Here is a 23,586-nt window from a genome sequence, read left to right as displayed (position 1 = left end):
AAAGATTAAACAAAATTGTACGAACTTTCATTTGAATTTAAATATTGGGGAAATGTTGAACGATCGGCGAAATAGTGGCGCCATCTTTAAAGTGGTATGGGAATTTTTAAGATGCTTTTCTCGATCGGGAGTGTAGATGCATTTGTAATGTTACCAGCAGTCGAAATTGCAGATCGGATATAAATTTATTTTTATTCTTGGACGCTAACACGAGAGTTCGATCAATGGCGCTCGGAATTCTTCCCGCGTTTACGTAGCACGTAAAGAGAAATAGGATAAACGTCAATAACTATTTTTGTTGATTTCCTCGTACAACATCTGAGATTCATTGTGGCAATGCGGTTTTCGTGACTTGATCCATACTTTTATATTATATTATACAAATGAATCTTTGAGCGATACTTATTCATTCCTTGGACTGTTTTATTTGATATCCTTTTATTATCTAGAAAAAGATATAACCGGTTAAGATGATGCATCGTAGAGGAGGAAAAAGAATCCGCATGGATGATCCTGTGCCTCCTGAGTATGAGGCACCGATGACTCCAATGACACCACTCAATGACAATTCTGGAGGGGACCAACAAGATTCGTATTCTGCATACACTCCGTACAATCAACCATCAAGGACTCCAATACACAATCCTACGTATGATTGATACACAATGCATATGGGCTAACTTAAACTCACAATACTCTTAAATTTGTTGTATAATTTTTTATTGTTCTCTTGTTATAGACCAGAACACTATTTTTCGGAAAACTATAGTTCTCCAGGAACTTCACAGCAGCCAGGTCAGGAGCAGCCTGGTAGTACTTTTGATGCACCAGCACTGTTTGAACAACCGTCAACTCCAATGACTCCGGCCAATATGAGAATAACAAGAAATACCCGTGCTAGATTGCGAGGTAGTAATGATTCAGAGCATTAATTATAATATTCTACTGTGTAAACGTAGTTACATTAAAGTATCCTTATCGTCAATGAATCTATTTTTGTTCTTAGGTGGAACAGTGCAACAACCGAAATACAAAGAAATTGATACCGACTATGTACCTGCAGTAGGAAGCGGTGGTGGTGGTAGTGGTGTTAGCGGCGGCGGTGGTGGTGGTGGTCGTGGTAGAGGTGGAGGAGGACGAGGTCGAGGAAGACGAGCACTCCATCCACACAGTCTCGAAGACGAGGCTAGCCTTTACTATGTTATTAGAAATAATCGATCGTCTCTTACTGTAAGCCATTGTAAATCTACTAACAACATAGTGTCAAAAGGCTTGTCTACATGTAAAAAAATTTACAGAGCATCGTTGATGATTGGATTGAAAAGTACAAGAGTAACCGCGAAAATGCTCTTCTAATGTTGATGCAATTTTTTATTAATGGAAGTGGATGCAAGGGACGAATTACACCAGAAATGCAAGCCACTATGGAGCATGTTGCCATTATTAGAAAAATGACTGAAGAGTTCGATGAGGTACAGATCGATCACTTTGAAATATTGATTTGAAACAGACACAGTGAAATCATCTTATCCTGTTTGTATTACTCCTCAAGGAAAGTGGCGAATATCCTTTAATTATGACTGGACAACAGTGGAAGAAATTTCGTGCAAATTTTTGTGAATTCGTGCAGATTCTCGTACGTCAATGTCAATATTCCATAATATATGATCAATTTTTAATGGATAATGTCATCTCCCTCTTGACTGGGTTATCCGATTCACAAGTGCGAGCATTCAGACACACCGCTACTCTTGCAGGTACGTAATGCTTTAAGAAATAAGTAAAATTGTTATATCTGATTTTTAATAATCTTATTTACTTCTATAAGCCATGAAATTGATGACTGCTCTGGTGGACGTTGCTCTGACCGTCTCAATAAATTTGGATAACACTCAACGTCAGTATGAAGCAGAAAGACAAAAGGCTAGAGAAAAAAGAGCAGCCGACAGGCTGGAGTCACTAATGGCGAAACGTAAGGAACTTGAGGAAAATATGGATGAAATAAAAAACATGTTAACCTACATGTTCAAGTCCGTCTTCGTACATCGGTATCGAGACACGTTACCAGAAATACGTGCGATTTGCATGGCAGAGATTGGAGTCTGGATGAAAAAATTTCACCAGAATTTCCTTGATGATTCCTACCTGAAATATATAGGTACGTAATATAATGACCGATAGATAATAAGTAAGATAAGTAATATATATTTGTCAGTGAATTGTTTCTGCAATTCTGTCAGGATGGACACTTCATGATAAGGTCGGCGAAGTGAGGCTAAAGTGTCTTCAGGCATTACAGCCTCTTTATGCATCAGAGGAGCTGAAAACAAAGCTTGAATTATTTACAAGCAAATTTAAGGACCGCATAGTAGCAATGACCCTGGACAAGGAATATGATGTCGCTGTCCAAGCGGTTAAGCTGGTGATTTCTATTCTGAAACATCACAGAGAAATCCTGACTGATAAGGATTCGGAGCACGTATATGAACTGGTGTATTCATCGCATCGTGCAGTGGCTCAGGCAGCTGGGGAATTTCTAAACGAGCGATTATTCATACCAGACGAAGAAGCTGTAGCTGGTGTTAAGACAAAGCGAGGAAAGAAGAGACTTCCAAATACGCCGTTAATTAGGGATCTGGTGCTCTTCTTCATAGAGTCTGAACTTCATGAGCATGGAGCATATCTGGTAGATTCTTTAATTGAAACTAATCAGATGATGAAGGATTGGGAGTGCATGACAGACTTGTTACTCGAAGAGGCTGGATCTGATGAGGAAGCTCTTGATAACCAAAAGGAAACTTCTCTGATAGAGTTAATGGTTTGTTGTATAAAACAGGCTGCTACTGGAGAAGCGCCTGTTGGAAGAGGTCCGACCAGGAAGATTCTGTCGGTAAAGGAACTCAAGCAAGTCCAAGACGATAAACAGAGACTTACCGAACACTTTATTCAAACGTTGCCCCTTCTTCTGGATAAATATAGAGCAGATCCTGAGAAGGTTGCCAACTTATTAGCTATACCCCAGTACTTTGATCTGGATATATATACGAAGTCGAGACAGGAAAAAAATCTGGAGGCTCTGTTAAATAAAATTCATATGATTGTGGAGAAGATGCATGATACTGAAGTTCTGGATACCGCCGCCAAGACCCTGGAGTATATGTGCGTGGAAGGCCACGCGATTTTCACTAAGTGTGACGTAGCAAGATCCACCCTGATCGACTCCATTGTTAATAAATACAAAGAAGCCATCGACGAGTATAGAAATCTCATAGAGGGCGAGGAGGATCCTGACGAGGATGAGATATTCAACGTGGTACTTTCCTTGAAGAAAGTCTCCATATTCTACAGCTGTCACAATATGAATCCTTGGGGTATCTGGGATTCTCTGTACAAGGACATAGAGGATGCTAAAGACCCAACTAGATGTTTGCCCCACGAAGCAATCAAGTACTGTATTAGTGCGTGCTTCTTCGCCATCCTCTGGGGACAACGTCACCTCATGGAGGCGAATGATTCTGGAAGCCGTGGCGAAGACGAGAGTAGACAGCTGAGGGAACGTCTACATGCATTCATGGGTTCAATGCGTAGTTTTGTTAGCGGGGATGGAATTGGTGCACCCTCACCGCCGGTCCTCAGGGAGGAAGCGTACAATACGATTTGCGATCTTCTGGTGGTTTTTTGTAACCAGTTAACGAACCAGTCAAATCCCTTGTTACACCAGCTGGTATATGAACCTGATCAATCCATGCAAAATATGCTTAATCATTTCATCCAAGAGTACGTCTTCGTCGAGGAAGAGGATGGCGAGCATGATGAGCACTCCAAAATCGAAGAACTTCACAAAAGGCGAAATTTCTTAGCTGGTTACTGTAAACTTATTGTTTATAATATGATACCTACCAAAGCAGCCGCTGATGTATTCAAGCACTACGTGAAGTACTACAATGACTATGGTGATATCATTAAGACCACCTTGGGCAAAGCAAGGGACATCAACAAGACTAACTGTGCTTTGACTATGCAACATAGTCTGAATATCCTTTACAACGAGATAGTTGCTGAAAAAGGTAGAGTCAACCGGAACAGCGAAGAATTTACAGCTATAAAGGTAAGAGTTTTCCAAGTGAATTTTCTTTCAAATTTATTTTATTTTAAAACGTGGACAGGTGCGCCCATCTATTTTTATTCTTACTAAATATTTATGTTCAGGAACTGGCCAAGAGATTTGCACTATCCTTTGGATTGGATGCTGTGAAGAATCGTGAAGCTATTACTGCTCTTCATAGAGCTGGCGTGCTCTTCGCCATAACTCCGCCAGATGGTGTTGAACTCGATCCAACTGGTCCACCGCCGAATTTACCATTCCTTGAAATTCTTTCTGAGTTCACCAATAAACTTCTCAAGCAGGATAAGCGTGTAGTGTGAGTTTGATTTTTATTACAGTCTTTAGAGTGTATCTATAAAGAGCAGTATATTTAATTTTGGGATTTTTTTACCTTTGCAGATTAAACTTTCTTGATAGAAGACTTCAAGCTGGAATGCCATCCTCTAAGGGCGAAGATTGGCAACCCTTATTACTCTACCGGAACAGTTTGCTACATGGTGAAACAGATCAAGTGCCAGTGACAAGTAAACGAGCTTATACGAGACGCAAGAAGGATCATCTGGCCGGTAAATATTTATCGATTTTTGTATTGATTCTTATTTTCTTATGAACTTATTTTTATTCAGTGTTCTATATTTATCTCATATTTTATTACAGAAGAGGAAGAGGCCGACGAGGCGGACGACGGTTCCGATCACGAGTTTATGGGGTGAGTCGGCCGTTAAATCCGAACGTCGATATAAGCAGGCAATATCGAATTAATTTCATTAATTATTTTTCTTTCTTTCTTTTTCTCTGTCTTCAAATATTCTCATTAAAAAGTCTTCACTGAGACTCATTGATGGACCAGTATCTCATTCTTGTCTCCCAATTAGTTTAGATTGCCTAGCCCAGCGTAGTTTGCTTTTACCTTACTTTCAATTTGGCACTCACTAACGCTTCATCATACAATTCTTGGAATTATCAGCAGTGATCCTCGCTCGTTTTATATGTGTATTTGAGCGATTTTATTTTCATTTTCATTTTTCACCTCCTGCTTCCTATCCACACCGTCACTGCCATTTTCCATGAGTAGCGTGGAAGTTAAACACCCAATCATACTTCACCCCTTTCAGTATTGGATAAATACTGTTGAAGTATGTACTATACTATAAAATAAAACTGCAAGGGGTTTAAATATTCAAAACCATTTCAGAGGCATTACTGACACAACATTATAAATATCACAAACATTCCTAAAACTTTACCTATGCAAGTAACAATAAGCAGTCTAAAATTTGATCTTATAACAATTTACCATATTATTAAAATAAAACGAGCCAGGATCTTCGCAAAATTATAGAAAATGGGAATCTATCGAACAGTAAATTAATCCTTATAATACACTGAATTGACCTTTGAAAGTTGAAGCTTGTGTAAATTATATCCTGCTTTGACGTACAGCAAAATACATACAATCTTGAAAGCTTAGAAGATTAAGGTGATTAGAGAACTATTAGCAGTATGTAAATATAACATGGGAGTAGAACAATGATTTTAAAAAAAATTTTCTCGATCCCTTATCACTGAGTGTTATCTGATATAAGACTGTGAATATAAGACCTCGTTAGCGTTTATTCCAATTATATTGGTAATGAGCTCTATGCAAATGACAAAGAAATACGAACAACATGAATTGTACAACATGAACGAGAGTACTACACTGAACAAGAATCTTTGTACAAAAATCTATTTTTACACATAGTGTATTGCTCTTGAGCCTTATACGTATATGAACGTAGGCATTATTATGCAATGTGGCTCTTTTAGTAGTAAGTCACGCTGCTGCAGATGTTTACGCGCGTACGCGCCACGTTAAAAAATAATACAAATTGATCATAGACAAGGATAATGTGATATTAATTGAAACGATACCCAAAATCCTGTCACTCCTGGATCCTATACCACAGTGAATATTATCTAAAATCTTTATATACTTTTTGAAACTTTAATCCTCTTACAAAAAATCTAAATGCCCCTTGTCAAAATTTATTACACCCACGTGGACACAGTGCGCGTGGTTAAAGAATTTTAAAAAATGTCAGAAAACTATACAGATCTGCATGTTTTAGTGCGTCCGCGCGTAATAACTGTGCTTGATAAAATGATAATGAAAAATTGATGATACATAATAAGTCAATAATCATAGGATTAAGTTTCGATAACTCTTAGAGAGACTCTGATTATGTTATTTAATTATTTTTATTTTGTTGCCTTTGCTGCTCTCTATTGCCATTATATTATATAGGTATTGTTATTCGATATCTATTTCTATGTTTACGTATTAAGTCTTACGTATTGTTTATGTAAATATAATGCTAACGGAACATACTGCGTTCATGAGACAATTTTGATGCTCGTGATGTTTCTGTTATGCGAAAAGAGAACATTGGATTGGATATTCTCTCCAAGCTAAGAGACAGTCTATTCTTGTCTCTTTGGTTGGATAGTTGAAAAATTTCACGAATTCATCTGGGCCAACAAGGTGAATGGACGCTTTTTCTTTCAGCAAGCACAAGAAAAAACGGGGCCAAAGGAAGACTCAGTGAGTAATTTGTATCCAAGAGAGAAATCAGTGTGTAGAAGAATATTCGACAGCATCCAAGTCTTCGTGGGAATGATAAGAGATAATGATTCTTTCAGGATAAGTATGGACAGAAAAATTGGCATTTCACGTGCGAGAACCTCCAGTTTTCACGAGAGTATTGAACAGGCAGGAACACCATTATCTCCGTCGCATATCCTGGATGAAATCTCCACCAGTCCTTCACAGGATATCGACAACCGGCTCAAGTCGTTGCAAATACAATCCTCAAAGCCGTGAGTCTTCTGTTCTTCTCTGTAGTAAATTTACATCAGTCCTCTGTAGAAATTGTCTTGTTTGTATTTGTAAGAATATCTTATTTCGATTCGTCAGACGAAAGAGTCAGGATGGTCCTGAACCGAGAGAGTTGAGAAGAACCTCCAGGAACTCTGGTCGCTATGTGGAAGGACAATATATGGTTTGTATTGTAGAAATATTTTTGTTCTGATACTAATGGGTTTATTGATAGTTAATGAATTAAGTACTGATTATAGTCAAAATTATTGTCTTCTCTCTTTCAGGAATCTGATTCGGAGTAAAACTTCTTCTTGGAAGATTCTTTAATTGGATGACAATAGTTACGATGGGATAAATTGTTCCTTTTTTTCTCGTTCATGCCAACCAGGCCATTGTCGAAATTCCCTTGGACGAGAAATTTCTTCTTACTTTCCCTCGCTTTGACTGATTCCATTTTTTTTTATTACGTCGCGTTACGTTTACGTATTGTCAATGTTATTGGTGTCAGTTCTTCGACAGACAGTGAAATGTCAGCAAAAGTGCAGCATCGAAGCCAGCTGGGCCTAGCCCAACTTTGAAGCTTTGCACAGAAGAAAGTAACTGAGCAGCGAATATGTTTTATTAATAAGTGATAGATAAGTGACGATATTAATTTTATTAAGAGATATGTTGAAGGGTCACCGTGATTTTTGACCTTAACTGATACTAACGAATAAATTCTATTGCGCACAGTGTAGTGGTCAGGACTCTCACCGAGTTTAAAATCTAATAGTATTAAGGATTTTTAAATAATAAAATTTCAGAAGTTCCTGAAGAGATGACGACACATATACTACGTAGATGGTGCTACCCTTCATTAAGCAGATATTTAATGAACTACAAAGTTCATACCTAACATAAAGACTAACAATAGGTATTTATCATTATTTTAAAATTTTATTTAGATATATAGACATAGCAGTAGCTCCTAAATCTCATGTAGGTAAGCTATTATGTTATCCAGTAATCTGTTTATTTATATTTATACGAAATTCCTAAGATTCCTAAATTCAATGCTCGTTTGAAAGTTTAAAATTAGCAATAACATCTATGTAGTTTTCAATTGGAAGGAAAGATTGGGATATGAGTATTAGAAATTTGTTGAACAAAGTTACAATAAGAAAGTGTGCTTATTAAGCATGTAATAAGTATATTTTTCAAATTGTTCTGAATGTATATGCATATCTATATCGCACGTTAATGAGTGTGGTTTGAGAACACACCAAAACATTTATTGTGACTCGTTCTCTCTAGAGAATTAAGAATCTCACGAATATCAAAGTATGCACATTATTCTATTATTTTCCCATTGTTGTTCTTACTGCTATATTTATTCTTCCTCATACTTTTGCGAGGCCAAGAAATTCTTGATGGCTTCCATGTCCCTTGCATGCCAGGCGGCATTAAGGCGAATAGTTTCGACGCTTTGCTGAACCGTTCTCTCAGTACCAGGTATAGGATGCTTGGCGAAGAAGTCTTCCACGTCGCGCGCCGCCTCCTCCGTTACAAAGTTTTCTGTAGTGAACTTGACGAGTCGAGTAAGTAAGAAAGCACCTTCATAACGATCCATGAGTTTTTTCCAGTTGTCCTTGAAGAAGCGCCAAGCGAGCTGACGACCTCTGTAGTTCATGGCAACAGACATAATGGAGAAAACGGTATCCTGAGCGCGCACTTCGTCGCTCATGGCGAATTCAAGGACCTTGACTAGTAAAGCCTCGTCCTTCAGGGCACCTAAAGATCTTAGTATTCTATCCTTTTCCTCGTGTAGAGTCGCCTCTCGATAGAGCTTTAACATTGTCTCGTAGGTCGTGATATCGCCGACGGAGAGGATCGCCCTGTAGACAGGACTGCGTAGATCCGCTGGGAGTGTTTTCCCTTGAGATACGTAAGCATCGAAACGTACCTTTGCTTCCTCGATGGTAGCCTTATCATTAAGAGCAGCCATGCGCCCTAAGGCCAAGGATCTCAAGAGGGTGTCTAGGTGGTTTTCACCGGATTTAGGATTCCAGCCAAGTCGCTTACTCACTGTGCGCATCAGTGAACGACCGAAGGCTTTAAAGGACTCGTGAGAATCTTCATGGGACGAAACTAAAACGTCGAGTTTACCCATGATGTTGACGATGCTTGACCACACTGTGTAATTGTCCTCATCTTTGAAGGCCTGCATTAGGCGGAGGACTTCTACGGTGGATGTGTGTCCAGCCTGAACCATGGCGAAAAGATCATCTAGGAGTCCCAGCCGGTCGAGAGGTGGAAGGCTTCGATCCTTCACTGCTGGTAACAGAAGCGAAAGGTCCTCGGGACTGTACCGAGTCCTGTAGAATCCTATTGTTCCTGGATTGATCTTGAGCCAGGTACCTTCTGGCACGTTCTTTATGGTAATCTCCTTGGTACGTTCATTCATTATCTCACTAAACGCTACTTGGCCTGGTGCTCGAGATGTGCTCACGCTCACGGGGATCATCCATAGACTCTTTTCTTCGTCTACGGATCCATCAGCCAGAAACCTTTCCTGCGACAAGTTCAGAACTCGGTCATCTCCATCTTGACGTTGCTCTACCTTTAGTACAGGGAATCCTTGCTGTTTGGTCCAGCTGGACATGACAGCGCGTACTGGTTTCTTACAGGACTCCTCCAAGGCAGCCCAGAGATCTTCAGTTTCAGCGTTTGAATAGCTATGACGTGTCAAGTAGAGTTTCATACCCTTGCGAAAGTCTTCGTCGCCGATGTACGAGTGTAACATTCGGATGACACTCGCACCTTTGTGATAAGATATATCGTCGAAGATTTCGTCGATCTCGGAAGGATGTCCTACGGGAACTTCAATTGGATGACTGTTCTTCAGGGCATCTAATTCCAAAGCGCTAATATAGGTGTCTGTTACGAATTGACTCCAGATATCGTACTCAGGAAAGAGATGTGCTACGCAGAGGAACTCGACGAAGGAGGCGTAACCTTCGTTTAGCCATAAATGTGTCCACCATTCCATTGTTACGAGATTACCAAACCATTGATGTGCCAGCTCGTGTGCTACTACCAGAGCAATGTATTGTTTGTGTACTGTAGATGTATTCTCCGGATCCACCAGGAGGCAAACTTCTCGATAAGTGACTAAACCCCAATTTTCCATGGCGCCAGACGAAAAATCAGCAATTGCTACTAAATCTATTTTCGGTAAAGGATACGAGATACCAAAGTAGTTATTGTAATAAGGTAAAACTTTCTTGGCTACTTGAAGAGCAAATTCTCCATGTTCCTTTTGTCCTTTTGGAGTGTACACTCTGACGAGAACGTTATCACTTGTTTTCTCTTGAATGTGATCAAAATCTCCAACCACAAAAGCCACCAGGTATGTTGACATTATCGGCGTAACTTCAAATTCCACGATGGCTACTTCGTCCTTTTTTTCTAGTTTCTTCACGGGCTGAAAAATCAATGGTATATTAGTGAGAAAAGAGTGAAAACTAAATAAGAATAAAGAGAATTGCAAGACGCTGATTACCATGTTGGAAAGAATTGTCTCAGCATTGGATACTTCCAAGGTAATGGCGAATGTGGCTTTGTGGGCTGGTTCGTCCCAGCATGGAAAGCAACGTCTTGCATCAGTAGGTTCGAATTGCGTCACGGCAGCATGCTGAACAGATCCATGGACTCTAAAAAATGTCTTTACTTAAAATTTCGAATCTTGCCATAGCTCACTTACATGGCACGTTATAATAACAGAAAACAAAATACAAACGTTGCCTTCGACATGGCTTCATCCCAACAAAAAATTCCTTTACGAATTTGTGTGGAACAGATATATCACTGTATCCTACTATGCTGAATTAAGATTTCTATATTATGCCCACAATAAAATGTAATAATAAATATGCAGGTATATAACGCAAATCTACTATGTACAAAAGATCTTACTCTGTGCATTTGCTCCTGTAGAAACCTTTCATTTTATCATTAATCTCGCCCTTAAATTTGAGTCTGAGGTATCCTTTCATCTCCGACGTCAATTTCTCAGGGAAAAGTAGTGTAGCTGTTTCTTCCTCACTCGACAACTGTATCTTGGTAACAGCAATGGACTGCTCCGGTTTATAATGAAATGTTACGCTTTCAATTTCAATATCCAAAGAATTCAGTATAATGGTATCGGTTTCTTTATGCACCTGGAATAGTGAAAAAAGCAAGAAAATAAAGATCCTAAAGACAAGGACCATATGGCTAACCCTTCCATAAAGATAGATCAGCACAAATAAAAAGAAGCTGAATCATGATGACCAAACAACCAAAATGGGGTAACTCACATCAATATAAATATTCTCTGTGCCTTCAAAGACAAATTGCTTGAGATCAGGTTTAAGGTAGATCTCATAGTGATAAGGACGAACGACGGTAGGAAGCCGGCAAAAAGGTTTCTTTTCCTCCGCCATTATTATTGTGGTTCTTGTCCTTGCCCCAAAAGATTCCTTTCCTGCCTTTATATCTGTGGATACTGTTCTTTTTTCACGATTTAATTTCCCGTAAATGCACTATATAATCTTATAGTATTGTACTTAAAGATGTTTGTCAATATCAGCTACAAATAACTATCTAAGAAGTACTGCCGCCGCAACTGCCGCTACTACTAGCTATGACTTCTATCACTCACTACACAGTCATGATGAAGCATCGATACATATATATCGATAGTTTAAAGTTACCGTGACTATCGATATAGCAACAATGGAATATGTTCTATCGATAATGCTGAGAGAGAACACACGCGTTCGGTCCCAAGTCATGACTTTCTTTTCACATTATTTAATGCATTTTATTTATTCTATATTATATCCTGAAATAGCAGTACATTAATAGCAATTCGTGTAAAAAATAATTGAGTATTTGTAATAAGTAAAACATCATAGTAGTTAAAGTTATTCTTTAAATACATCATTAAAATTGCAAAAAGCAACATTGTTTTACTTGGTATATTGGAGTAAGTGTCAGTCTCGTAACACAGCGATCCCGGGTTCAATTCCCAGGAGTGGGGTTTCTTTTTTAATATATGCGTATTACTTTCTTAACATGATTTTTCAATGTAAACTTTATGCAAATATATTATAGTAAATGCCAGATAAAAATCAATAGCATTTCATTGCATCGTTCAAAAAGCTTCGATCACACTGTACCGACAGCCTAGCTTCACCCGAGCCTGAGTTTGACCCGAATAATTAAAATTATAAACGCGGGATAATTCCGAGCGCCATGAGATCTGACATAAGATCAGAAAGCGGCGATTATTAGAATTACACCTTTGCTTATAAATTGCAATCAGCGTCGCTCGTCAAAGTAATTTACGAGTCACTCGAGAAGATCGTGATTCTACATAATCGTGGATTTATCGTCGATCCCGTTTACATATAGCCAAGTCGAAAGTCCATCAAGGGAAGCGTTAATAGTCGATCATAAAACGTCAAAGGACCAAACATTTTCGTAAGGTCGGGTTTCTCATTACCATACTTTTCTAATTTCCCTAAGCTTTAACCATACTCTCTAGAATTTGAAAGCAGCCTCAGCACCGCCATGGCGGACATTAAACGAAACATAGGGAGGTCCCGAAACAGGCGTCTCCCCTACAGTACCAGAGCTAATGGAACAGATGATTGGTGTTGTTTTCGGGATCCTGGGGCGTCGGGATACATAACCAAGTAATATTACAGGACAGAATTTTGACCGAGGGTCGTTTTATAAAGATAGGGGAACCCCCGAAGCTCTAAACGAGAAACCACAGAACATGGTTACGCCGTGTCTACAATCCCATTGGCTGACAGTACACAATAGTCCTGCTGTTTCATCCCGAACACTTTTATAATCTTTTGACTACAAAAAAAAAAACTTAAAAATAACGTAGACACGAAAATTAGATAAAAGAACGAGATAAAATTATTAACTTAAAAAAATGAGGAATTTATAAATTAACATTATTATTATTCAACGATTTTTTAAACATTATCATACGCCAAGGTAGATTCTATATTTTTTTCAAATATGAAATTACCATCAGTCAAAATATGTCATTTTTGAAAATTTAAAATATATTTTAACCTAAAGTGACTCTACCTATTGTTAGCCCGACGGAGTCAGATTTTACCTGAAAGTCTTTCTACCCTAAAAATCACTTTTGCCAAAAAAAAAAAAATTGAAACGGAACGAATCGTGTTTTCCAAACACCCTATAGCAATGTGTAGCCAACCTTTCTACACAGTCTATCCCACAAAATAGTTTTGAGTTTAGAGTCCACAAATGGAAAAATCCCGGTGAAAACTAATGTAATTGCTCATCCACGAAACGTCACGTCTCCAGGCTCCATTTATATCAGAAGTCGTACATGGCAATCATAACAAAACCATTGAAACCAAAAGAATAGTATCTAAGATCCAAAAGATTCGAATAATCGATAACAGAAACCAATCCTTGGTTTCACGAAAAAAAAAATTCAGACAACGAATTTCAACCGCTTTCATCAGCGGCAAGGATCAGTCCCCCAGGATGCTGTCTGCATCAAATTAGCTCCTAACGAGTATCCTGTTCCTTATTTATAGAAGCTAGGCTCTAAACGAAAAAAATATAAAACTCTACAGAAATTCCCGAAACGAAACCAGTTCTTTTCATAAGTCCATACGACATAGTATTACGTGCATAAAGAAAAGACAAAAAATAGTAAAAAAAAGAAAAAAACACGAAATCAAAATAATTCAAAATGCATGTAATTCCCAAAAATTCAATTATTTCAAATCTTAACATTATCTTACGTTATAATATTATCTCGTGACGTAGCACGCGAGAGTTGCAGGTAGCGCCACGGTATCACTTCCGCTTCCGGTGAGCGGGTGGCTAAGATATCCAAATGAAATCTTCAAGGGTTAATAAATATTCGGTTATCGCGAGACATGGGGGGTTCCCGAGGGCGCGGGGTTACCGATGCAGACCACGTTGTTAGATAGATGTTATATACATTTATATAGTTCAGTGTATACTTATATACATATATCCATTGACCTACCCACATATCAGCCTCACTTCAACTATATGTGTACGCAAATATATATATATATATATATAGTATAATAAAGCAGAGGTGTGGACTGCCGAGATAGCAGCCACTTGAAATGAAGTCGCGGTTAAGACCAAGTGGTAGTTCAAAAAAAAAAACATGAAACAGCAGTAAGTACAGTACCATACAAAAATTACAACAACCATGTCCCGATACAGTAGTTCAAGTAATTACGAGTCCGTTAGGTCATTACGCAGAGTAATTTTTGAACAGTCGCTTACGGCGAACCGCGTAGAACATAATAAAATAGTTAACGATATAATAATCTAAGATAACCTAACCTAACCAAGCTCGAGTGTTACATACAGATATACCATTTGGCGTAAGAAAAAAGAAAAGATACAACTGGGCCCTAAACGCGACTTCAATATACGAAAGCCGCACGCGCCTTAAGGGCCGTAAGAAGATCGATACGAATTCAATCGAACGGAAGCTGCGTCCGTACTTAAAAGTCATATGAGAAAAAGGTTACTGTATAAATGTATATATGCAACGTATATATCCTAACACCCGTTATAATTTCAGAATGACTGAATTAGGTAGTAGAAATCAGAATGAGACAAAAAAGCGTCGACACGAACGTTGAAATTGAAGGGAGGAAAAAAGAAAATAAAAAAAGAATGTATATCGCGTGGGAGAAAAGAAAAAGGATCGCGTTGGGTCGCATTAACCCGGCACGACCCTCGCCACGTAAAGGCGCGTGCTAATAAAACGAAACGTAATAACTAAATGATACGCTATTCGGTTACACGTTACTTGCGGATATAACATAAGGTTGGTATTTCATTTGATATACGTGATCCTCTGGAATTCTTTGAATATATATATATATATACATATATAACAAGTATAGATACTTGAATGAGATATTAATAAAAATTACTATGAAATTATTAGAGTGCGGATTAATGTCTACAAAGCACTACACTAAGTAGACGTTATAACGTGGATAGATCCGGCTATGCCAGATAGGCCATTGGGCAGCAGCAGCAGCTGCTTCAACTACTGATATATAGACATACAATTAAGCAATTATGCGCGCAGTGCGTCTATAAATGAGCGAACTCGGCGCATATAATGTTTTGCAAGCCGCCGCATTCTAACCCATGCATGTAATCCATGTACTTGTATAACTGTGTGCTGATGGGTTTCTATCCTTGTTTGTGTCTATCTCGTGTCTCTGACATTTTGCATAAGAGAGGACCATAATGCGACCGCATTATATAGTATACGTGCCAGGAAGTAAATTGCACAGAGGTACTCTAGCCACGTTATATTACACTTTATCACGGCTATTTTCGCACTATCGTTAGGTACCGGTGTGCTGGCAATATTTGAGGCAGATCATGCTATAGATGATAGGGGAAGAAGACTGAATGGTTCTTCCAGTTTTCATTCTCTGTTAATTGTCGATGGTTTGGATGACAGGTTCGAATTTTTTGGATTACAAAAATTTCTCTGTAATTTAAAGTTACAAGGTTAGTCATTGTTGGACGTAATAAATTGAATCAGTGTCATTTTAGGTTAGGACTGTGTTGTGTTTTGATGTTTGAACGATTCGAAAGTTAGATTTTTGTGAATTTCTATACTGGCTGTGAGTGCGAGTGAGAAGGACTCGTGGGGATTTACGTGAGCGAGAGAAGGACAGACGTATTGAGTATTGAGAGAGATATATTTGTCTTTTGTATAAAATAACAACGTTTATATAGTGGATATATGTCACGATGCAGGTGAACAAAGTGGTATTATTAGAATCGAATTAGAAACGATAGAAATAGTTTTCTGTCCACCTGTCACAGTGACAGTCACTCGTGGAATACCGTGGAGCCATTAAAACTATTAATTGGCGAACTGAGAATTTGGAATATCTGTATTTGCAGTTGGTCGCCAAGTAGATGATTTCCCAGCGCAGTCGGCGCTACGTTACTAATTAAAGAGAATCGTTAAGGCTATTCATTATGAGGACACGGCTGCGTTCACGTCTTGTAACTAGAGGGGAATCCCCGGTATCGTAGCCATTCGAGCTTCTCTTTAATCCGCGATTCGCGCGTGAGAATTTTTCCCTTGTCTTTTTCTTTGATCCCTCCTTCACTCCTCTCCGTGGACCGTGTCGCCCTCTCTCTTCCACTTCTTCACTCTCACTCTCTTGTTACTTCACCAGCTTCACCTGAAACGTGGAAAAATTCTAACACAATGCTGTTGGAACTCGATACGTACGTGTTTCGCTTCCAGATAAACTCGTTTTAATGTTGCGCGATTTACTCATCGCTGCTAGGATATAATACCGGCAAATACTCTCTCACTCAGCCGTCCCCGGCTATTATCACGGTGCGACCTAACCAGCGTTTGTCAGCGAGTAAAATTTTCTGTCACTTCGCACGATTACAACCCTTAATTAATCCTGATTCGCTATAGGGTTGGTTTGAGGTTCTAAAAAAAAAGAAAAATAAAGATAGCAGCTCGTACACAAACAATTATACATTATAAGAGTAATCTTGTAAGGCTCAGAAGTTTATGGGCTGTCATGTTGAGATTCAAGGAGGTTAGGATTGATTCTCTACGGGTTTTCGTATACACGTGGAAGATATGTCCGTTTCTGGTTTAAAGGTTAGGTAGGAGTATTACCAATGGCAGATTTAATAAAAGGTCCGACGTAGTGGCAGGATAAATTTATAGATGGCAATGGCGAGCGTAAAGTAAGAAATACCTCACTCTCGATATTATATACAAGGCGTTGCTTCAACCCCTTTGAGTAGAAGCCGTAAAAGGTTTAACAGCGCTCCGAGCGTGTATACGGAATCCAATCGGATTACCATAAATTTCATCGCGCCCTCAGCGAATCCGGGCGCACTGGAATTAACGGCGACGAATCCTCTCTGGCGCATACGCCCGGTGTGATATCACCTTAACGAGTCTGCGCCCTGAGGCTAATTTCTGCCTCCTCCAAAAGGTAAACCTGTGCTATTCACGAAGGCATAACTCTCGTTCTCTATTCTACTTCACTTTCCTTTTCTTTTTCTTCTCGATCACCAATACACAATTTGGACTATTTAATAGGATACTTTTGAAGATCTTAACGAACTGGAATAATAACGAAGAAATCCGGCATTATGCACTTAAACGATATACACTTGTTGTTTTACAGCTTCCGAACATTTTCTAGGCCATTCTGGTCGTTGGCGGAGGGACTGTAGAGCGAGGTTAGGTTAGGTTTCGTCACTGGGAGAATAGCGAGAATCGTAGTACGTACAGGGGTAGTTCACCACACGCGACGTTGCAAAACATATAATTCCTGGTTAAGCACTGTGTGTAATTGTATAAAAGCGTGAGAGAGAGGGAGATATGAAATAAACGAGTGATAAAGACAGATACGGAGGACTGGTGTGTATCAAGTGGGGTAAACGATGGATACGCGGTGAAGCGGTAGCAGAGAAGCAAAAGGAGAGCAGGACGATGTAGTGGGGAGGAGCAGAAAGAGAGGAACAACGATTCCTATACGTGCTTCGAACCGGGAACCAAAGAAAACATAGCGTTTGAATGCTGTGGGCGTTACTAAAGGTTTAGTACGTCTGGAAGTCACCAGATGTCGCGGCGTGTGAAATGTAAAAGTGGTGGGAAACTGGGGTCTGTGGGTCGGGTCTTAAGGGTTACCGCCCCTGATACGCCCCTCGCCGGCCCTCCACGGTTAGGAGGAAGCAGACGCGTCGCGGCAACCAACTGGACAGCCAGCCTCGACACACCAGGTCCGTCGAACGCCGGTCTTACCTGGCCCAAGCCGTGAGTCAATCGAGCTTCGATTGTGCGCGATTCTTTCTTTTTTCCATTCCTTTTTGCATCTTTGACTTGAATGATACCAGTGTGAATCGGGCCTTAAATCGCGTTGCGTGAATAGTGCGATTTATTTGATTTCGAGAAGATACGAGGACGTTTTACCTGAGTACAGAGGTACTTTGGATTAGCAAACATTCCCGAGACAGCTGCCGCATGTTTGGAACTTGAAGTAGATTGTATGAGACCCAGGGATTTTGGGACTGATCTTGCGGAAGCGTGTGCAAAGTTTCTCTTTTTGCGAAATAGTGTAATTTAGTGGTGGTACCTTAGTGCGGGGTTCTGTGTGGATGACAGACGCAAGTCCAGGTACTGTTCATGCTATGCAAAAGAGGAAGTAAGGAGGAACCAGTGACAGATCTGAGGAGGATACTTGGAATTGGAACGCCCTGAATCATGAGTAGCGTGAGAGGGAGTCCGGGACCTGGTAAAGAGGCTAGAGAGACATGAACGTCTGGCCGAATTAGATTTTGAGATAAAAAATGGTGTGAATCACAAGGAGAGTATAGAAGCTTGATCCTTGACTGGGATCGTGGAAGAATAGGCATTGGTTACTCTGTCAAAATCGAGAATAGAGACTCCGGTTGAGGGCCGACGGCGCACGCCTCAGGATGGAAACGCGACAGTACCTGGTGATTGCCGTGCACTGAAGTACCCAGGTACATGCTGAAGTATTCAGAACTTCAGTAGAGGGAAATCATGTCGGCAAGCTCCGTGCAGAGAGCACAGCACCAGGAGCCGATGGAGCTGCCGGAATCGCGAGAGTCCACCAGGATGCCGAACAGCTCTAGTAAGAGGGACGTGGACAGCGACTGCGAGAGTGACACTAGTGAAGTTCTTAGCGTAGGAAGTGAACCAACCCCTACGATGGCTGTGGATGTGCAAGACTCGAGTTCGAGATTCGAGGGTGAACAGGACTTCCGGGAGGATGGTAGTAACACCAGGACATCGTTAACACCATCACCGACGGCATCGCCAGTGGCTTCACCATCCAGTTCAAGTTGTAACGAAGCCAGTATATATTATCATCGACCTACGACCGTCCAGGCATCAAGTCCAGGTTACAGTCAGCCCCCGTCGTCACCGGCAGCATCGGTCAGGTCGCCAGCGTCGTCTAGCGCCACGGCGTCGTCCCCTGGACGCTCAGAGAACCAGGATGTGTCGTCCAGGTACACTACCTCGCATCCTCATCTGGTATCCCGCTACATTCGTGACCCGGAGGTGGTTGATTATCCTTCAAGAGTGCCGCCACCTTCTCTTGGCCACGAGATCATATATCCCGCTGTCGAGAGGCTCCATAGAACCCCCATAAGCGTGCCTCTCGTCACACGGCTGTCCCTTTCACCACCATCGGCTGTGACAGTCTCCAATCTTCAAACTTCGCCACCGATCCTTCATCCAGCCGTCTGTCGAGAACTGAGGGATGCGTCGCCATTGATTCACCCCCAGCATCTTCACAGTCACAACAATTCTCATAGCCACGTTCACCAAACGTCCCAGGTGCAGCACGTTCCTGCTACCACGGGACACCATAGACTGTCAGTGAGCAAACTTTTACAGTCGTCGCCACCGCCGCCCCGGGAACCGAGTCCGGCGTCGCCACGGGAGGAGAATGGCGTCAGGAGCGGAGCACCTAACAATCCTAACAATAACAACAACAACAATAACAATCTGCAACATCAGGGAAACCTTAAGTTCAGCATAGACAACATACTCAAGGCGGATTTCGGTAGAAGAATCACGGATCCAATATCCCTAAAGAAGTCCAGACCTAAGAAAGTCGTGCCTCGACCTATTGACCTTACTAAAGACTTTCTCGAATCCTCGTCAGAGGGCTCGGAAAGAGGTTCCGAACCATCCACGACAAACACTTCTCCTGGTGTACCGACAGCCACTACGGGAACGCCTGGAACTGTTCCAGCGGCACCTGGAGCAGAACCTGGGAAGCAGATGCTCTGGCCAGCCTGGGTCTACTGCACCAGATACTCGGACAGACCCTCTTCCGGTAAGTGTAACATTCTTTTTATGGTTATGCGCTAATATGGCCAGGGTACAGTGGCTCGACTGCAACAAGAACCATGTAAATTCAGTATAAGGATAATAAGAGCGAGCCTAACCTCAAACATTTGAGAATTTCGATAGTCAATCTTGTATCCTGCTAATGAACGGCCTCCTTTACATGCCGGCATATGCCGTGGGGTAAATTTCCGTTCCAGCAGGTAGTAGTACGCTACTTACCATCATACGGCGTAATCATGCGAAGCAGCAAACTAGCGAACGTGTCTGAAAGAAAAGAAGGAGAGAAAGAACATATTAGAGAACGAACGAGGAGAGAAAATGACGAAGGAAAAAGTATGAAGGTGAAAACGGTCGGGTGTAACGAAGAAAAAAAAAAGAAAAAAGTTACCAATGTGATAATTTATTACTATGAAAAGTATACTTATATGGACCTATGTATATATATATACATACAAAACGGGCAATTAAGCATGAAAACCATATGTGCTCAGAACACGCATAGCAAGACGTTAGTTGAGCCACGCCGTTCGCACGTTTTACCTGTACATTATAACGTACACGTGAGATCTGGACTACTGGAACGTAGTTAGGATTAGTATGTTCCTGGATTTTATTAGCTTGTGTTGAGTCGCACGAAGATAATGTGTTGTTGATATAACATTGAGAGTGAATGATTACGAAGTAGACGAAGGAGAAAGAATAGAAAAAACTCTTAACGATTCTAGGCTGTTTTACCAGCCTCGAATCAGGCCTGTCGGAGCTTATTTTTGTGGTAGGAAAAAAAAATATAGGGAACATAAGTACATTAAACCAACGACGTTTCGTGATACCGAGTGTGCGGCGAATGATAAAAAAAAAAAGTGAGATAGAAATCATTCGAGAAATGATCTAGTTATTAATTCAAGCAGCGATCGTTACCGCATAATTTGAAGTATATTTTGCGATCGAGTTTAAAATAATAGTTTGGTAATTCTGTGCGTTTAATACTGTAGGTTATGTTTTACTTATCCTTCGGAGAGACTGCCTGTATCTTTCTTCTGTTCACTTTTTCTAGTTGGCACTCTAAAGACGTTTGTACCGTAGGCCCAAAAAAAGTGGGCATCTTGACGCCAGATATAAATCAAGTATAACGAAATGTTCGCGGAAAAATAAAGAGACATTAATTTGCGAATCGAGTTCCTACGGAATAAGGATTATCTAGACAGACACGAGGCTGTTCCATATCGGGTGGTCTCCTGGGATCCATCTATCTTATTAAGGTTAAATTAAAGGTGCACGTTCCCTGCCGTTGAACGCGATAACAGAGGGAACTAAGTAAGTCAGGTTAGATACTATTAAAAGTGGTTGCTTCCAGTCAGGAATATAATAAGGAGCTTCGAAAAATCATAAAACACTTTAAAATATCGTCCAGTGTGAAATTCTAGACGACGTAAACAATAATTTTGAACAATAGACTTTTATTCTATAATATTCATACGCGATATAGTTCGTAGCTTGACGCAGACGTCCGCCATATTGTCACGTGAGTCAAACGAGAGTGCAGCGCTTAGAGAGGGACTAAATACGGAAAATTTACGAAGAAAATAAATGTCCTACAGACTTTTCATGTTGTGGCGAGATACTTTCGTACACGAGTGAAGAATTAAGTGTATATTCCTGATACAATAATAACAGGGCACTAACAAGCTCCAATGTTTTGACGGCACCGCAGGGATTAACCTTTCGTTGCCCGCAGTACTGCGATGCGACTCATAACAAAACCGACTGACTTCTGCCAGCTAACGCAACCCGACTAATCATTTCTACATCATTTTATGGAGATGCCACGTTCCCAAGTGCATGTACGTACCACCTTACCGGAAGAGGATATCACGCATCCGCAATTTGTTCGTAGTAATGCGAGTAATTGTTACGAGAAGCGCGTATGACTTATGTATCGTTATAAACGTCATTACGCCTGTCATGGACGTTGCTCAACGCAAATTTACTAATGTAAACGCTTTCAATTATTACCAAGACTATTACTTAACATTTTAGTTCTCCTGTCCACTTACTTTCGTCGCCGTTCACTGCCTCTGTTTTTTCTTCGTTCAGTGCCGTACCGAATAGCGGGCATTTACAATTCTTTAATTTGAAATACAATAATACTTTTTTCTCTTATAATTACAGTTTATAAAAACGTTCGCTGCTTTACATTGGATCGGTAAAGGCGACGACATTAGAGCGTAATAAGAATCAATGGCCGATCCTGAATTGGAGGTTGTCGAGGGCAACGTCGGAATCGACCTGAGCTATAAGCGCCAACGCACTATAGACGCGTGTACGGTGCAGCGAGCGAGTGAGCGAAATGAACGAAGATGAGTGAGCAAGTGAGATAAAAATAAAAGGAATGGCAGCCACGGTATAGTCTGTTTAGAAACCGATGTCCGTAGATAGGAAGGAGGATTAGCGGGTTCGATGGAAAAAGGTAACGCTTCAAGACAAATTCAACGCCGATCGCGATCAATCTCTGTCAAAAGGTTGGTACCTCGGCTATAGGGAGTATATATATATATATATATATATATATATGCGCACTATGTATATACAAGGCCCCGAAGGAAAGTCCCAGCAATTACGTTTAAGTAGGCGTAGGCGCCTGGTACCTCGGCTATAGGGAGTAGTTTAGAAACCGATGTCCGTAGATAGGAAGGAGGATTAGCGGGTTCGATGGAAAAAGGTAACGCTTCAAGACAAATTCAACGCCGATCGCGATCAATCTCTGTCAAAAGGTTGGTACCTCGGCTATAGGGTATATATATATATATATATATATATATGCGCACTATGTATATACAAGGCCCCGAAGGAAAGTCCCAGCAATTACGTTTAAGTAGGCGTAGGCGCCTTGGGACATAGAAGCCAAGCAAAGTGGATATATTAGATAGGACGGTTATCGTATATAATATTATACTGAGCGTAATGCGGTAATAATGTCGCGAGTACTGAACTACGTACTTCCTTGTATAGGCTAAGTGAACGAGGAAGTCATCGAGGGCCGAAATAATGCGGGCCGGAAGGGGCCTTGTCATCGGCGACAACGATATGATGAACATTCAACGCGCCAACTTGAGAAACGGGCCCTTATTCTGTATGGAGCCGTGGGTGGGCCTTACCATGTGGATACAATATAGCGCTACTATATCGTTTATGTATACATGCGTATACGCTTGTCCATGCATGCATATATATGTATCTATGGATGAAAGACAGGGATAGGGGGAAATAGTAGGTCTTGCCAACGACAAATGGGCCTTATATTCAGATTGTCAGAAGGAAAATTTACTCCAGTGGGAAGATATAGGCTAATTAGGAGTGACTGTACCAGAGAAGCTCGATTAACTCGATGATATCGAAACTTTTGGTATGTTATTCAAGGCTGTGTAGGTACAAGGCCCAGAAGAGTACGGGCCCCGTACGGGTTTATAACTTTAAAAGTATTCAAGACCGAATGCTGTTTCATTTGTCAAAGGGACGAGCGACAATCGGAAGATGCTATGCAGCTAATTAGGGATGTTTAAGAAAAAAATGAGATCACCCGGTAGTCAAGTGGAAATTCATTACTCGAGTTTCACGCGTAGTCAGGCTGAGGGGGGGGGGGGGGGAAAG

General features: G+C 40.7%; 3 protein-coding genes and 1 long non-coding RNA gene across 8 annotated transcripts in view; 2 read left to right on the top strand and 2 right to left on the bottom strand.

Annotated features, from left to right (window-relative positions):
• Positions 1-77: 77 nt before the first annotated feature.
• On the top strand, positions 78-7,696 carry LOC107275126 (cohesin subunit SA-2). The gene is made up of 14 exons (XM_015754942.2): positions 78-649; positions 740-909; positions 1,007-1,230; positions 1,299-1,472; positions 1,553-1,757; positions 1,829-2,158; positions 2,241-4,108; positions 4,210-4,421; positions 4,505-4,671; positions 4,763-4,814; positions 6,654-6,689; positions 6,788-6,964; positions 7,062-7,146; positions 7,250-7,696. The coding sequence occupies exons 1-14, from the start codon at positions 471-473 to the stop codon at positions 7,265-7,267; spliced, it is 3,897 nt and encodes a 1,298-aa protein (XP_015610428.1). The 5' UTR covers positions 78-470; the 3' UTR covers positions 7,268-7,696.
• Positions 7,697-8,129: 433 nt separating this feature from the next.
• Positions 8,130-11,666, bottom strand: LOC107275127 (puromycin-sensitive aminopeptidase). 2 transcript variants are annotated; one of them, XM_015754944.2, is made up of 4 exons: positions 11,303-11,666; positions 10,920-11,164; positions 10,507-10,657; positions 8,130-10,428 (listed from the first exon to the last, which is right to left on the bottom strand). In XM_015754944.2, the coding sequence occupies exons 1-4, from the start codon at positions 11,426-11,428 to the stop codon at positions 8,335-8,337; spliced, it is 2,616 nt and encodes an 871-aa protein (XP_015610430.1). In that variant the 5' UTR covers positions 11,429-11,666; the 3' UTR covers positions 8,130-8,334. The 2 variants fall into 2 exon arrangements, with proteins under 2 accessions (XP_015610430.1, XP_024935803.1); XM_025080035.1 differs by lacking the exons at positions 10,507-10,657; positions 11,303-11,666 and having other exon boundaries at positions 10,920-11,062.
• Positions 11,667-15,770: 4,104 nt separating this feature from the next.
• On the bottom strand, positions 15,771-16,937 carry LOC107275159. Of its 2 annotated transcripts, none has more exons than XR_001539633.2 (3): positions 16,799-16,937; positions 16,377-16,521; positions 15,771-16,258 (listed from the first exon to the last, which is right to left on the bottom strand). It is a non-coding gene; the product is annotated as an uncharacterized LOC107275159 (long non-coding RNA). The 2 variants fall into 2 exon arrangements; XR_003058100.1 differs by having other exon boundaries at positions 16,717-16,852.
• An 848-nt stretch (positions 16,938-17,785) lies between these two features.
• The window catches only part of LOC107275158 (segmentation polarity homeobox protein engrailed), a 29,377-nt gene continuing 23,576 nt past the window's right edge, over positions 17,786-23,586 (top strand). For 2 of the 3 annotated variants that reach the window (XM_025079745.1, XM_015755004.2), the window contains exon 1: positions 17,786-19,924. In XM_025079745.1, coding sequence (XP_024935513.1) covers positions 18,619-19,924 — 1,306 coding nt within the window. In that variant the 5' untranslated portion in view covers positions 17,786-18,618. The remainder of the gene's footprint in view (positions 19,925-23,586) is intronic. The other variant, XM_015755005.2, reaches the window with a different exon arrangement.

This window comes from Cephus cinctus, unplaced genomic scaffold, assembly GCF_000341935.2.
Source record: "Cephus cinctus unplaced genomic scaffold, Ccin1 Ccin1_scaffold0123, whole genome shotgun sequence".
Classification (NCBI taxonomy): Eukaryota; Metazoa; Arthropoda; class Insecta; order Hymenoptera; family Cephidae; genus Cephus; species Cephus cinctus.
The sequence above is the reverse complement of the archived record's forward strand: the minus strand, read 5'-3'. Positions and strand labels throughout refer to the sequence as shown.